Genomic DNA, 13,706 nt, shown 5'->3' with positions numbered 1-13,706 from the left:
ATACTGTATGTCTCTGCTGTAAATTAGTGATACTTTGGGTGGAATTAAGAACTTTCAGGACTTGATACTCGAAGAACTTTTGTTTATCTTGAGAGTAAAACTGTCGTATTATAAAGATTACAACTTTTACTACTTGGAAAAAATACATATTTTCCATTAAGTTTAATTTTGACGACCTAAACTTTATTCAAACGAAGAAATGCCCCTTTAACACACACTTGGCTGATTGTTGAATTGACACGTTACAGCTATCACCGCAAAGAATGGCACAGCTAGGATCGGCGAGGACATCAGAGACTGGTTCACACCACAAGTCCAGTTCAACCCAGGTAAGTAGGGTGAAAGTAGTAATTGATCTGGTATGGGTCTCGAAGGGTGAAGGGATTTGTAATTCAAGGGTGGGTGTCTTTCTGGAATGGGTTATAGAGGGTGAAGGGATTTGTAATTCAAGGGTGGGTCTATTTCTGGAATGGGTTATAGAGGATGAAGGGATTTGTAATTCAAGGTTGAGTGTATTTCTAGAATGGGTTATAGAGGGTGAAGGATTTGAAATTCATGGTAGGGTATATTTCTGGAATGGGCTATAGAGGATGAAGGGATTTGTAATTCAAGGATGGGGGTTTTTCTGGAATGAGTTATAGAGGGTGAAGGGATTTGTAATTCAAGGGTGGGTCTATTTCTGGAATGGGTTATAGAGGATGAAGGGATTTGTAATTCAAGGTTGGGTGTATTTCTGGAATGGGTTATAGAGGGTGAAGGATTTGAAATTCATGGTAGGGTATATTTCTGGAATGGGTTATAGAGGATGAAGGGATTTGTAATTCAAGGATGGATTTTTTTCTGGAATGAGTTATAGAGGGTGAAGGGATTTGTAATTCAAGGATGGATTTTTTTCTGGAATGGGTTATAGAGGGTGAAGGGATTTGTAATTCAAGGGTGGGTCTATTTCTGGTATGGGTTATAGAGGGTGAAGAGATTTGTAATTCAAGGATGGATTTTTTTTCTGGAATGGGTTATAGAGGGTGAAGGGATTTGTAATTCAAGGGTGGGTCTATTTCTGGTATGGGTTATAGAGGGTGAAGAGATTTGTAATTCAAGGAATGACAGTCTGCATGGTCCCTGGTAGTAATTCTTCGGGGTTACAAATCAAAGAAGCGTGAGCCCTAGTGTGTTGTTAAGGGAACTTCTGATTGAATTTAAGAGTGAGTTAAATCTAGTATAGGCCCAAGGGTGTGGTTGGCGGAAGTACAAAATGCCGTAACTTCATAAAACTTAGTGTCATGTTGGGGCGGTGTTAACATACTTACCTTTCACCTGGGTAGCCAGGGTTTGATTCCCTGATAAAAAATCGACAAGTTATGGGGGTCCCCTGCCTGAGTACACGGGTTCTCCCTCAGTACTTCGGTTTCGTCTCACTCTAAGACCCCCCCCCATACGTTTCCGTCCGGACCAATAAGAATTAATATGAGTTGATATAACTTGTCGTGGTAAATTAAAATTGTATAGATTAGTGTCACATCTGAGGATGTAGCTCGACAACTGTGTTAAAAAAAATGTCCAAGTGATGAAAGACGATTGCAATTTGAATTTTTTTTTTTTTTTTCATTCATTAGCTTCATGAATTTAATTTACAAACATTTCCAAATTATTGAAGTAAAATTTCAGTCAAAAAGAAAAATAATGATAAAATGGTTTTTTTTTTTTTTGAATTTTTATCTGGAAATGAAAAGGTTCGTTTAAGGCGGCCGCCTTTAATTTAATGAGCGTACTTTTATCGGTGACTTCCTTGTCTGTCATAAAGCAGATGTCATGTTTCACCATAATGGTTCAAGCTCTGTGTCAAATGGAGTGTAATGCCATACTGTAGCTGAAGGAAATTGGCTGAGCTGGTGTTTTCATTGTGATTTCAAGAGTCCATTAAAGAAGTTTATTATGGTTGTGAGGTTGTTTTTCAGATGAGAGGTTTAAGATAATGCTAGCTACCAGGTAGTAATGGAAAACTAGTATCATTTCTGTAATAACCAGTATAAAAAATTTTTCGAGGGGAAAATAAAAAGCTTGATGAAACAAAAATAGGATTGACTTTGAAGAACAAATTTCATCGTTTTATTACAGTTATTTTTTGTTCTGAAGACATTTTGTGGAGAAATCTCGCTGTACAATCATCGTAATGTTCTCGAATCAAAATCGTAATCTTATGCATCCAGCTGCAAACTTTGGCACGGTACGATCAGACTTCCAGTAGAGTCAAGTAGTTGGCAAATTGGACCCCTTCAGTTAAATATACATCAAAGAACAAAAATGCACCCCTACAAGGTCTAGTTTTACTGATAAGTAATTGTATAAAAGCAGAATGTTTGATTGGTGATGTACATCATGTGACACAGGTCAAAAGGTCAAGACTTGGCGACTTCATCTTCAAGATGACAGCAAGTTTGAAGGTTCAGAGAAGTTCACACTTCAGCTCAGCAACCCTGTCATGGCCGCTCTTCAACTTCCTGTTGTATCCGTGGTAACCATCCAGGATCTCGAAGATGGTATTCATTGTTTTATCTAAGAAGATTAAATTTTCATAAAAAGTTAAAAATTGTGTTTTCCTGGTAATTATAGACAATGGTTAAGATGTTTTGAACACTTACAACTTACATATAAAATTAAATGTTCATGGTAAAACCTAGGAATATGTTAGCGATCTGATAATATTTATGTACATTTTAACAAAAATACTGCATCAGTTTCACTAACAGATCAACCAGACTTGAGTCCTGAAATTATAACAATTAAAAACAAAAATAAAACTCTGAATAAAAAAAGGGTCTAGATGGTATATGGAATTTTGTGTTGATAGAGTCGGTGGTGTTTTTCCCGGAGCAGAAGTTAAACGTGGCGGAGAACATCGGAGAAGTATTGTTACCTGTCCATCGTACCGGTGATCTGACTAACGAGCTTATGGTCATCTGTGCTACTAGTCCAGGTAAGCAGACACCTCTGTCCATGGTACAGGTGATTTTAGTTAACGGGCTCTTGGTCATCAATCCTACCCACCCAAGTAAACTGTCATCTTCAAAATGGTCGTCACTAGACATCTCCTAATTATGTGTAATGCAGTCATGTTATAATAAGGAATATGGTAACAATATTGGTTGCATTATTAAAAAAACTGATACAATATCCATAAAAATGTTTTTGACCTACAGGGGACCTACAAAAACTACTTATAGTGAAAAGCCTAGTTTGTTTCAAGGTGCAATCTTCATGTTTTGGAGAAATTTCTGGCAGGACATGAAAAGTTTCGCCAAAAAAAAAAAAAAAAAGTACAATTGTACTATTTGCTTAAACCCTGCCAACTCAGACAAAAGCAGAACACAAAATAGACAAAAAAGGAACACAAAATATGTATTTGGTTATATGAATAGTAATCTTTGTACTTTTGAACTTTTTAGAAAAAAAGAAATCATCAGGCATCCATTTTGTATTTTTTTTAGAAATATTTGCATCCTCCAATGTATATTATCATAACAAAGATTCATTGAAATTAGCATGACTGTCATATTGTCACAAAAAGTTATTACAATATATATTGTATATGTAGGTAACTATAGTTACAACTTGTCTGCCCCTTAGGGTCTGCCTCAGGAACCCCTCTGATGCCCAATTACCCTGCCACAGAGGTCACGTCGGGATCGGACTATATTTCACGGCCGATCCATCACTCCAGTATAATCCGGTTTGACCACAGTCAGCACGAACAGTACTGTAAAGTGACCATCATCGATGACTCGCTGTACGAGTGGGAGGAATCTTTCAAGGTCATACTGACAGACTCATTTGGAGGTCGCCTTGGAAATACCAGTGACATGGTGGTCCTCATTGAACCAGACCCTGACGATGGCAAGTAGAGTAGAAAATGTTTTTGGCATATTGGATAAAATAGCCTCCGTTGTATACGGTATCACTATGTACACGGATCAGTCACAGCACGGGAATGTTAAAAAACCATGGAACAGCAGAAATGTCTTCTCATTCAGTTGAAGAGATATTGTGCTGTTTTCGATAGTTTGTCTTAACAGGCTTGTAGCTCGTGATTCTAGTGGTGTCAAGTTCTGTCACGTAAAGTTTTTAGGAAACTGATACAGATTTCGCGAATTGTTTCTGATAACAATGCTCATTGCTGGATATTCATTTATGCACGAGGTGAAATTGATGGCTCTATGAGTTTAACCGTTATGCAAAAGATATGATCGATATCAGTCACTTTAATTCTCCGCCAATGGAGGAAGAAATAACAAGTCATAGCATTGAAATATGTTTGAGACTAATTTCATCGAGGATGGATTCTCACAGAGGCAGTGGCTTTGGAAGCTGATTTGGTGTAATTTGTACGCCAATTAAATTTTCTCCAGCTTAATCCTGAAAGCTTGACTTGGCAGTGTAGCTCCTCGGTATTTCTTCTTTCACATGGAGATGGCTGGAACACACACGCAAATATATCGAGTTACGCAGAAAATTCGGGGTTTAGTATGTTTACAATTAAATTAGAAATTAAAGAAATTTTTTCCGTGAAATTGATACGTTGATATGCACTATGGGAAAGGCTGGCAACAATTAACAGATTTTTTTTTATTTGTGAGGAGCATGTTTTGCATGGGAGGAAAAACTGGCTTAGTTCCTTACGACGGCCAAAATCCATCAGCATACAGCACTACAGCTGTGCAAGTGTCAACCCCACAAATTATACCTCAACTTTACGTAACTCCGTAAAAATCCTCTTGTTCTGGCAATACTATTTATGCCCCGGGGTCGATGTTATATAGCACAGCTGCACATCAACATGTCATGCTACAAATCGTACCTCAACTTAACGTAACGAGAAATGTGAAAAAAATTCTCTTGTTCTTACGGTACTTTTGTACTCCTGGGCCAATATGTTACATCACAGCTGTGTTACAAATCCACAAATTGTATGTTTGCTGTACATAATTACATTACGCCATCAAGATTGTTATGACGGGACTATTGTGTTGAAGTTGCATTACATCTGTTTGTCATAACTTTGCTTCATCGATTGGAAATGTTGTCGAACAGTTTGTGTGCTTTTGGGCTCTTTAATTATTACATGTATTCATTAATTAATTTTGATTTTCAAAATCTTCTATCAAAATTTACAAAAAAATGATTTTCAGTATATAGTAATAGTTTTAGATTTTTAAATATATTTAAAAGCGTGCTATATAAAAAAAATTCTGTTAACTTGAAATGTTTTCATGTGGGAAGTTTCTGGCTCTAGATTTAGATGCTTGGTACACAGAATGCTCAAAACCTCACATATCATTAAGCATCCATGTGTAATAATACTTGTCATCAACCCACACATATGTCTGGGGATGGAGACTTTAAGGCCATAGACTCTGACACTTGGTGTACATATGTCGAGAGATCTTTTTATTTGAGAATTTAGGAAGGAAGGGATTTCAGGTTAGAGGGAGACATTGTTGATGCACATGCATACATATGGGAGATGGTGGAGGATTGGAAAGGGAGCAACCATTAACTACATACATGTATGTGTGCTATGCTGGTAACATAGCAACTCAGAATTTGGTTTGGTTTGTTTAACGTCCTATTAACAGCCAGAGTCATTTAAGGACGTGCTAGGTTTTGGAGGTGGAGGAAAGCCAGAGTACCCGGAGAAAAACCACCGGCCTACGGTCAGTACCTGGCAACTGCCCCATGTAGGTTTTGAACTCGCAACCCTGAGGTGGAGGGCTAGTGTTAAAGTGTCAGGGCACCTTAACCACTCGGCCACCGCAGCCCCTAAACCCAAAATAATCCAGTACGATATTCCTACATTAGTATATATAGTTTTATTAGCAGTTGTTAAAGTTGTAAAGGGGGAGAAGGCGGGGGACTATAGATTTCTTCTCTGTCTGTCTTTTACCTACATATAAGTGTACAAATTGTGCCAAAGGTTGTCACAGTTCTAGCGGCTTCATTCCTTAAGGGATTTTGATCAAACTTCACACAATGATAAAGGACCATAATATCTCAGACAAGTTTGAATTTCGGGGGTTTTCAGTCAAGGTCAAGGTCACTGTTACTATTTTTAGCGAGGGCCGGTAGGGGACATGTAATGCTTTAGCAATACCACGTATGCTTGTTATGTATAACAAAGACATAACACAGGTGTGACATTAGTGCTGTACTTAGCCTCACCGTCTGATTGGCTGGGAGGACACCTATCTCTGTACCTACATCACCTGAGTCAGACTGGTGGTTCTAATGATAAACAGCCATGTTCTGTATCCAGTAAGTAGTAGAGCTAGATGTCAGATCTTGTTTGTATCCATTCTATCATAAAGGAATGTGTATAGTCTAGCCAGCTGTATAAATGGGTACCTACATCAGAAAAATTGTGATTCTCTTACTGCGTACCTGAGTAATGACCTATCCCCATCTCAGCCTGGATAAATCTTGACACTTTTCGGAACAATATAACCTTCAGAAATCCCTTGGGTGACATTCCAATCATTCTTATATCATCTTAAGTCCTCCCAGTGTTCTGGACCAAGCCACCAAGACAAGGAAGAGTTTATCGTATTTTGAAATGTTTCCAGAAAGATAACGCATGTCTGGATATGCATTCTGAAACAGATAACTGGCATTTTTCTTCAATATTAGTCATAAATGTCAATTTAAATGTTGTATGAACATGGAAACCGTTTTAGGTGTGATATTGGGCAGAAATTGGCGCGTTGTAGTGGGTAGAGACAGTGAGGCCCAACAAGTGTTCCTCAGACACCTAATCTGACAGATAACATTACTCTGGAGTGGGATACGTCTATAGGACAGCAGACAAAACTATCTCTACAGCCGGAGAGTACTAACTTCTACCTAGTCATTGGCACTATTAATAAATATTTTATTTTTCTGTCATGTATGACTAGCTCCAGTCAAAATAAATCTTGCCTTGAATTTTACAGGAACACTGTTGCTGGAAATTCCGGTAATTTAGAATAAAAAATAAACAAAACAAAAATATCTGAAAATTAGAATGTTGTAACCAATACTGGGAGTTAAAGGGGAGATAACTCATTTAAACTAGGATGTCCCAGATAAGGTAAAGGGCAGATAACTCATTTAAACTAGGATGTCCCAGATAAGGTAAAGGGCAGATAACTCATGTAAACTAGGATGTCAGTGACAAGGTAAAGGGGAGACGACTGTATGTACCTGTAGATAAGGGGCAGATAACTCATTCATACTATGATGCCAGGGACAAGGTAAAGGGCAGACAACTGTATGTACCTGTAGATAAGGGGCAGATAACTCATTTACACTAGGATGTCAGGGACAAGGCAAAGGGCAGGTAACCAGATTATCAGCAGATAAAGGGCAGATAACTTTTTTTTACTTCCATCAATACATCAATACTTTAGTTGAAGGAGAGACAAGATATACCAGGGGATTAAGGGGTAGACAACTCGTTCTGGGATTTAAGGGGCATTGATACTTGAAGTAAAGGGGAGACAACCAAATATGATAAAAGGCCGAGAGCAGACAACTCATTTCAATTGGATGTTATAGATAGATAATTGAATGTACGGACTGGCTTATAGCAAGCAATCAAATATATTAGAAGGGTAGGTTAGGGTTGGCAGCCCCGTACTGGGTGATTTTATGAGCCTTAACAAGCATAACCAATTCTCAGGCTAACAATCTAGTGCTGGTAGGTTTTGGGGCAGACAATCCAAGATCTGGGAGGCTCCATCAGACAATTGGAATGCCAAGTCATCACAACTGGCTATTATCACTCGGCCAGGAATCATGCTCCGGGATATTAATGTAATTGAAACGTATTCCACATCAGGCTGGTGTAATACAGATTTTATGTAGTAATTCTAGAGGATGTTAATTTTGATAAAAACACAATTAGGAGAACTGCCTGGGTTATAGACTTTTCATTATATGCCAAGTTGACAGTAAACACTCTTTATGATGAAATATCATGATTAATTTTATAATTTGATATAAATGTCTTTGTTCTTGGTGGTAATGCGGTCTCTCATTCCCCGTGGTTTCCCCTCCTTCAGGCGGTCTTTATGATAATAAGCCCCCACCCCCAAGTTCTCCTCCCCACCACAGAGCTCTCCTCCCCATCCCCATGCTCTCCTCCCCACCCACAAGCTTCCCCCCCCCTCAAGCTCTCCTCCCTACCCCCAAGCTCTCCTCCCCACCCCCATGCTCTCCTCCCCATCCCCAACTTCTCCTCCCTGCCCCCAAGCTCTCCTCCCCACCCCCAACCTCTCCTCCCAACCCCTGAAGCTCTCCTCCCCACCCCCATACTCTCCTCCCCACCCCCGAGCTCTCCTCCCCACCCCCATACTCTCCTCCCCACCCCCGAGCTCTCCTCCCCACCCCCATACTCTCCTCCCCACCCCCATACTCTCCTCCCCCCCCCCCCCCCAAGCTCTCCTCACCACCCCTAAGCTCTCCTCCCCACCCCTAAGCTCTCCTCCCCACCCCTCCCTTTCCCTCTTGCCTCAGTGATTTCGTTAAGTGCTATTCCAGACAGATTTTTTGTTGGTAATTAAAGCTGTCAGTCTTAAGACCTTGAGTGGATGTGACTTGGACATGTTCCCGTGACATATGATATGTTAGCCAAGATCGGTGATGCAAGTCAAGTTCTGTACAACACATACGATAAAATATTTCTGATCAGCTTTTAATTGAAAATCTGGACCATTCTGCCAACTCTTGAAAATATAATTATTATTTCGAATTGATCAAACCATATTTCATTAATGTTAATCAGATTGAATCATATTACGAGGAATTGTGGAAGACTGTTTATATGTGCACCATGTCACTGTTGACTTGTGGTGCTTGGCTGTCTGTAGGCAGAGATATAGACCAGCGGATTGGAGTCGGAGTGGAGTCGCTGTGTGATCAGACAATGAGATCCCAGCAGCAGACACACGCTGACAAACACTATTTATTTGAGGGAGCACTTATTGCCTTCCGTCCGTCAAGTAATTTCTGTTGACGGGGATGATATGTTTTCACGTTTGTGTTATGTTTAGATTACGATTCTACTTTTTCATATTCAGGGCCCAATAGCTCTACAAGTCTTTATCGGTATGTAAACAGTGTGTTGTCTTTGATTTTGGTAGGATTTTTTGTAATTCCTTTATCTTACGAGAAACACATGAGGAAAGAATTGGTTGTGTTCTATTTTTGTTTGACTGGCTCAGAAATTTCTGACCTCATCTGACCTTTTGTAGGATGACCTTTGACCCTCACTCAACATTAAGTAGCCACCATTAGCTATTAACCTGTTATATGTTTCCTAGGCCTTCCTCTTCCCTATGGCATTCTCTCTATCCACTAGCTTATCTTTCTTCTCTCAGTTTGTGCATCTTTCTCTCCATTCATAGGTTTGTCTTCCTCCTTGGTGTTGTCATTGTGACAGTCTGTCTATCTGTGTTGTCTTTCCCTTTCTGTAGGTGTGACAGTCTGTCTATCTCTTGTCTTTCCCTCATTGTTGGTGTGACAGTCTGTCTATCTATTGTCTTTCCCTTTCCATTTGTGTGGCAATCTGTCTATCTGTCATCTTGTCTTTCCTTTTCTGTAGGTGTGACAGTCTGTTTATCTATTGTCTTGTCTTTCCCTCACTGTTGGTGTGGCAATCTGTCTATCTGTCATCTTGTCTTTCCCTCACTGTCGGTGTGGCGATCTGTCTATCTGTTGTTTTGTCTTTCCCTTTCTGTAGATGTGGCAGTCTGTCTATCTGTCATCTTGTCTTTTCCTTTCTGTTGGTGTGGCGATCTGTCTATCTGTCATCTTGTCTTTCCCTCACTGTCGGTGTGGCGATCTGTCTATCTGTTGTTTTGTCTTTCCCTTTCTGTAGGTGTGGCAGTCTGTCTATCTGTCATCTTGTCTTTTCCTTTCTGTTGGTGTGGCGATCTGTCTATCCATTGTCTTGTCTTTCCCTTTCTGTTGGTGTGGCAATCTATCCATTGTCTTGTCTTTGCCAGAGATTCTTTATAGAGATTCCATTCCAAATGCTGATCATATTTGTGTTATCATCATGTCTACCTGACAATGATAATGTGATAGCTGTGTATATAAATATATATATATATATATATATATATATATGTGTGTGAGAATTTGGCAGGGACCTTAAGTGCCCCCTCCCTAGCCAACTTTCACCTCCCTACATACGAGATACCTATTGTATCCCCATCTCCCAGACAATTGTATCCTCATCTCCCAGACAATTTTACTTAAATATGAAATACATTTACTCCCTTATCAGCCATTTTTCCCTTTCCTTACATGCAAGGGCCTATAGTGCCCCCACTGTCTCTGAAGCCATCCTCCCCCTCCCCTAATACAATGGACCCCCGCCCCCCAAGGCCACCCCCACTCCCTCTGAAACCATCCTCCCCCTCCCCTAATACAATTTAACCCAAGCCCACCCCCACTCCCTCTGAAGCCATCCTCCCCCTCCCCTAATACAATGGACCCCCGCCCCCCAAGCCCACCCCCACTCCCTCTGAAACCATCCTCCCCCTCCCCTAATACAATTTAACCCAAGCCCACCCCCACTCCCTCTGAAGCCATCCTCCCCCTCCCCTAATACAATGGACCCCCGCCCCCCAAGCCCACCCCCACTCCCTCTGAAACCATCCTCCCCCTCCCCTAATACAATGGACCCCCGCTCCCCAAGCGCACCCCCACTCCCTCTGAAACCATCCTCCCCCTCCCCTAATACAATGGACCCCCGCCCCCCAAGCCCACCCCCACTCCCTCTGAAACCATCCTCCCCCTCCCCTAATACAATGGACCCCCGCCCCCCCAAGCCCACCCCCACTCCCTCTGAAGCCATCCTCCCCCTCCCCTAATACAATGGACCCCTGCCCCCCAAGCCCACCCTCACTCCCTCTGAAGCCATCCTCCCCCTCCCCTAATACAATGGACCCCCGCCCCCCAAGCCCACCCCCACTCCCTCGGAAGCCATCCTCCCCTCCCCTAATACAATGGACCTAAAATCCTCCCCCCCCCCCCCCCCCCCCCCCAACCCCCAGTTAACTTTCTCCTTCACACAGAACTTATCTTCCTTCTAAAACAAGGAGAAAAGACCTTTAATGTTTTCCCCCCTCCTTTCCCAATCAGGGAATATTTTTGAGGTGAATGTGTTAAATGAGAAATCATCCTTATGTTAGTCAGATAAACTTATATCTACGGAGCGGAGCTGTAATATGTTTCGTTTGTTGTTAGATAAACCTATACATACAGAGCAGACCTTTCTGTTATGTGTTCTGTTTGTTTTAAGTGGTGCTTGATTCTGACAGGAAAAAGCCAAGCATTTGGTTTGTGTTAAGTGTAAGATACAAATTACCAAAAATAAAAAATATTACGAGAGAAAAATGAATTTCCGGAAACCCTGCATTAAGTTATGATTCTTTAAACAGTGGTTATTATCGAATCTGTAGTGTTTGGTAAAACTGGCCATCACTTACTGTACGGGTTACGAAGGAATCTCGTACCAGACAAACTGTTAAATTCATTGGTATTATAGATGAAAGAAACGGTTGATTTTTGGCAAATTAGGCAGAGCATCACCATGCATGCTGAAATACCTTCTGTTCTCCGACGAGATTTACTTTCAAGCAGAACCAAATTTTTTTGTATATATATGAAGTATGTATATAGTTGTGATGTCATAGATCATTTCACACATGTGTAATGTATAGCTTGTAACTTCAATGGTAGCTGTACATATGTGTAACATATATCTGTACTATGTGTAATTAGGGTCCTGTCTGAGATGTGGCTGGCCTTAGGCACCCATCAATCTGTCTGTATAATATCAAGGGAAATAATTATGTTTCCAGACATTAAAATAATAAAGATAGCTTAAATGTTTCTAAAAAGCTCCTGAGGTGAAGGTCAAGGTCACTTAATTGAACTAAAAATAGAACAGGTGATATACTTACTCACAAATATCTTGCATTGCCCATTCCAACTTACCTTTGATCATTTTGTATGTGTTTGTTTGTTTGTTTGGGTTTTTTTTTATATAATAAATACACATATTATATTTACTAGTATACTGAAAATCAAAGATGTTCATTGGTCAAGGTCTTAATCTGGCATTTCCGATTGGCTGAGACAAAAAAATATTAAACTGGTATGATGTGAGAAAGATTGTGGAAGGGAGACAACTCCAACTAACCATCTGCAAATGCTTCTCTCTTTTCAGAACCTGTGTTCCACTTTGAGCATGCCCAGTATACAGTTGATGAAAGTCAAAGAGAGGCTGAGGTCGTGGTTTTGCGTACCGGAACTGACCTTAGCAGTCCTTCAAGTGTGATAGTGCGGTCACGACGAACTGACCCAAAGTCTGCTGAGGGTAATAGCCATTATAGAAATTAAAGGCATTACATCGTGGAGAGAGAGTTATTTTGATCGATTAAAGAATAAACTGTTTTATATACTTTATAAGTTCTGTGACCATTTTATTTAAGTGCCATGTGTGCTAATTACGGCAAATATGGTACTAATTATATATCAACTTCATTTCCTGTTACAACACTTTAACAGAATATATTTCATTGTAGCTGGATTTGACTACATAGCTGTGAGTGAAATTCTCGACTTCGCTCCCGGGGTGTCTCAGAACACACTAAGGATCCGGATTCTGGATGACCTTGGCCGACCTTCATTAGAGGGTCCAGAGTCCTTCCTAGTCGTACTACGGATGCCGATGGGGGCCAGTCTAGGGTCACCAAGTACAGCTTCTATCACCATCGACGACTCACAGTCTGATCGTAAGTGACTCTGAAAAATTTAGACTTTGATCTCTGACCAGCTTACTGTAAATCCTATAATGTTTTTACTCCGTTGAATTTTAATTTCTGTATTAATGTTAGGTATTGGGTAGGATATCTTTAAATTCATGACAGTTTAAATGCAGATTAGTTGCAATCAAATTGAAGGAAACATGGAAGGAATAAATATTAAACAATCAAATTGAATAGAAAATAATTTGGCTCAAAATGTATCCTTGCATTTAGATTCGGGATGCTGGATAAGGGGAGACAATAAGGATATTTTGGCCTATGACTTATTGTGACATCATAAAATGAAGATGGAAGATGTCTTATGTCACTGACAATCAGATTTTTATATTTCAGTTAAGAGGCAGTAGATGAAGAGAAATTTGCATTTTGAAAAATAACATTTACAATATTATGTTTTTGTAGGACCCTCCATGCAGTTTAAAGAGGTGCAGTACTTTGGTAGTGAAGAGGAGAGGAGGGTTACAGCTGTCATCGTCCGTCACGGGGATATCAGTCACGGGTCAAGTGTTCGATGTTATACTAGACAGGGGTCAGCTAAGGTCAGTCTGGACTTCATAGAGCGGCCGGACACTGATGCTTCCCTGGTCATCTTCAGACCAGGTAAACACATATTTACTCCTATTGACAATGTTTACGTACTTCTATATTTCACCTGTTTACTACTTACACATGTTGACATTGTTTACGTACCTGTATATCTACACCTGTTGACAATGTTTACTTACCTGTATATCTACACCTGTAGACAATGCTTACTTACCTGTATATCTACACCTGTAGACAATGTTTACTTACCTGTATATATACACTTGTTGACAATATTTACTTACCTGTATA

General features: G+C 40.3%; 1 protein-coding gene across 1 annotated transcript in view; it reads left to right on the top strand.

The window, feature by feature from the left end:
* Positions 1–13,706, top strand: part of LOC117329853 (extracellular matrix protein 3-like) — a 119,029-nt gene that overhangs the window by 87,095 nt on the left and 18,228 nt on the right. The window contains 7 exon segments of the mRNA XM_033888029.1: positions 249–329; positions 2,388–2,537; positions 2,849–2,974; positions 3,625–3,891; positions 12,269–12,418; positions 12,627–12,836; positions 13,272–13,469. Coding sequence (XP_033743920.1) covers positions 249–329; positions 2,388–2,537; positions 2,849–2,974; positions 3,625–3,891; positions 12,269–12,418; positions 12,627–12,836; positions 13,272–13,469 — 1,182 coding nt within the window.

Source organism: Pecten maximus, chromosome 6, assembly GCF_902652985.1.
Source record: "Pecten maximus chromosome 6, xPecMax1.1, whole genome shotgun sequence".
In the NCBI taxonomy this organism is placed as follows: Eukaryota; Metazoa; Mollusca; class Bivalvia; order Pectinida; family Pectinidae; genus Pecten; species Pecten maximus.
Note: the sequence above shows the minus strand (reverse complement) of the source record. Positions and strands in the feature narration are given on the sequence as shown.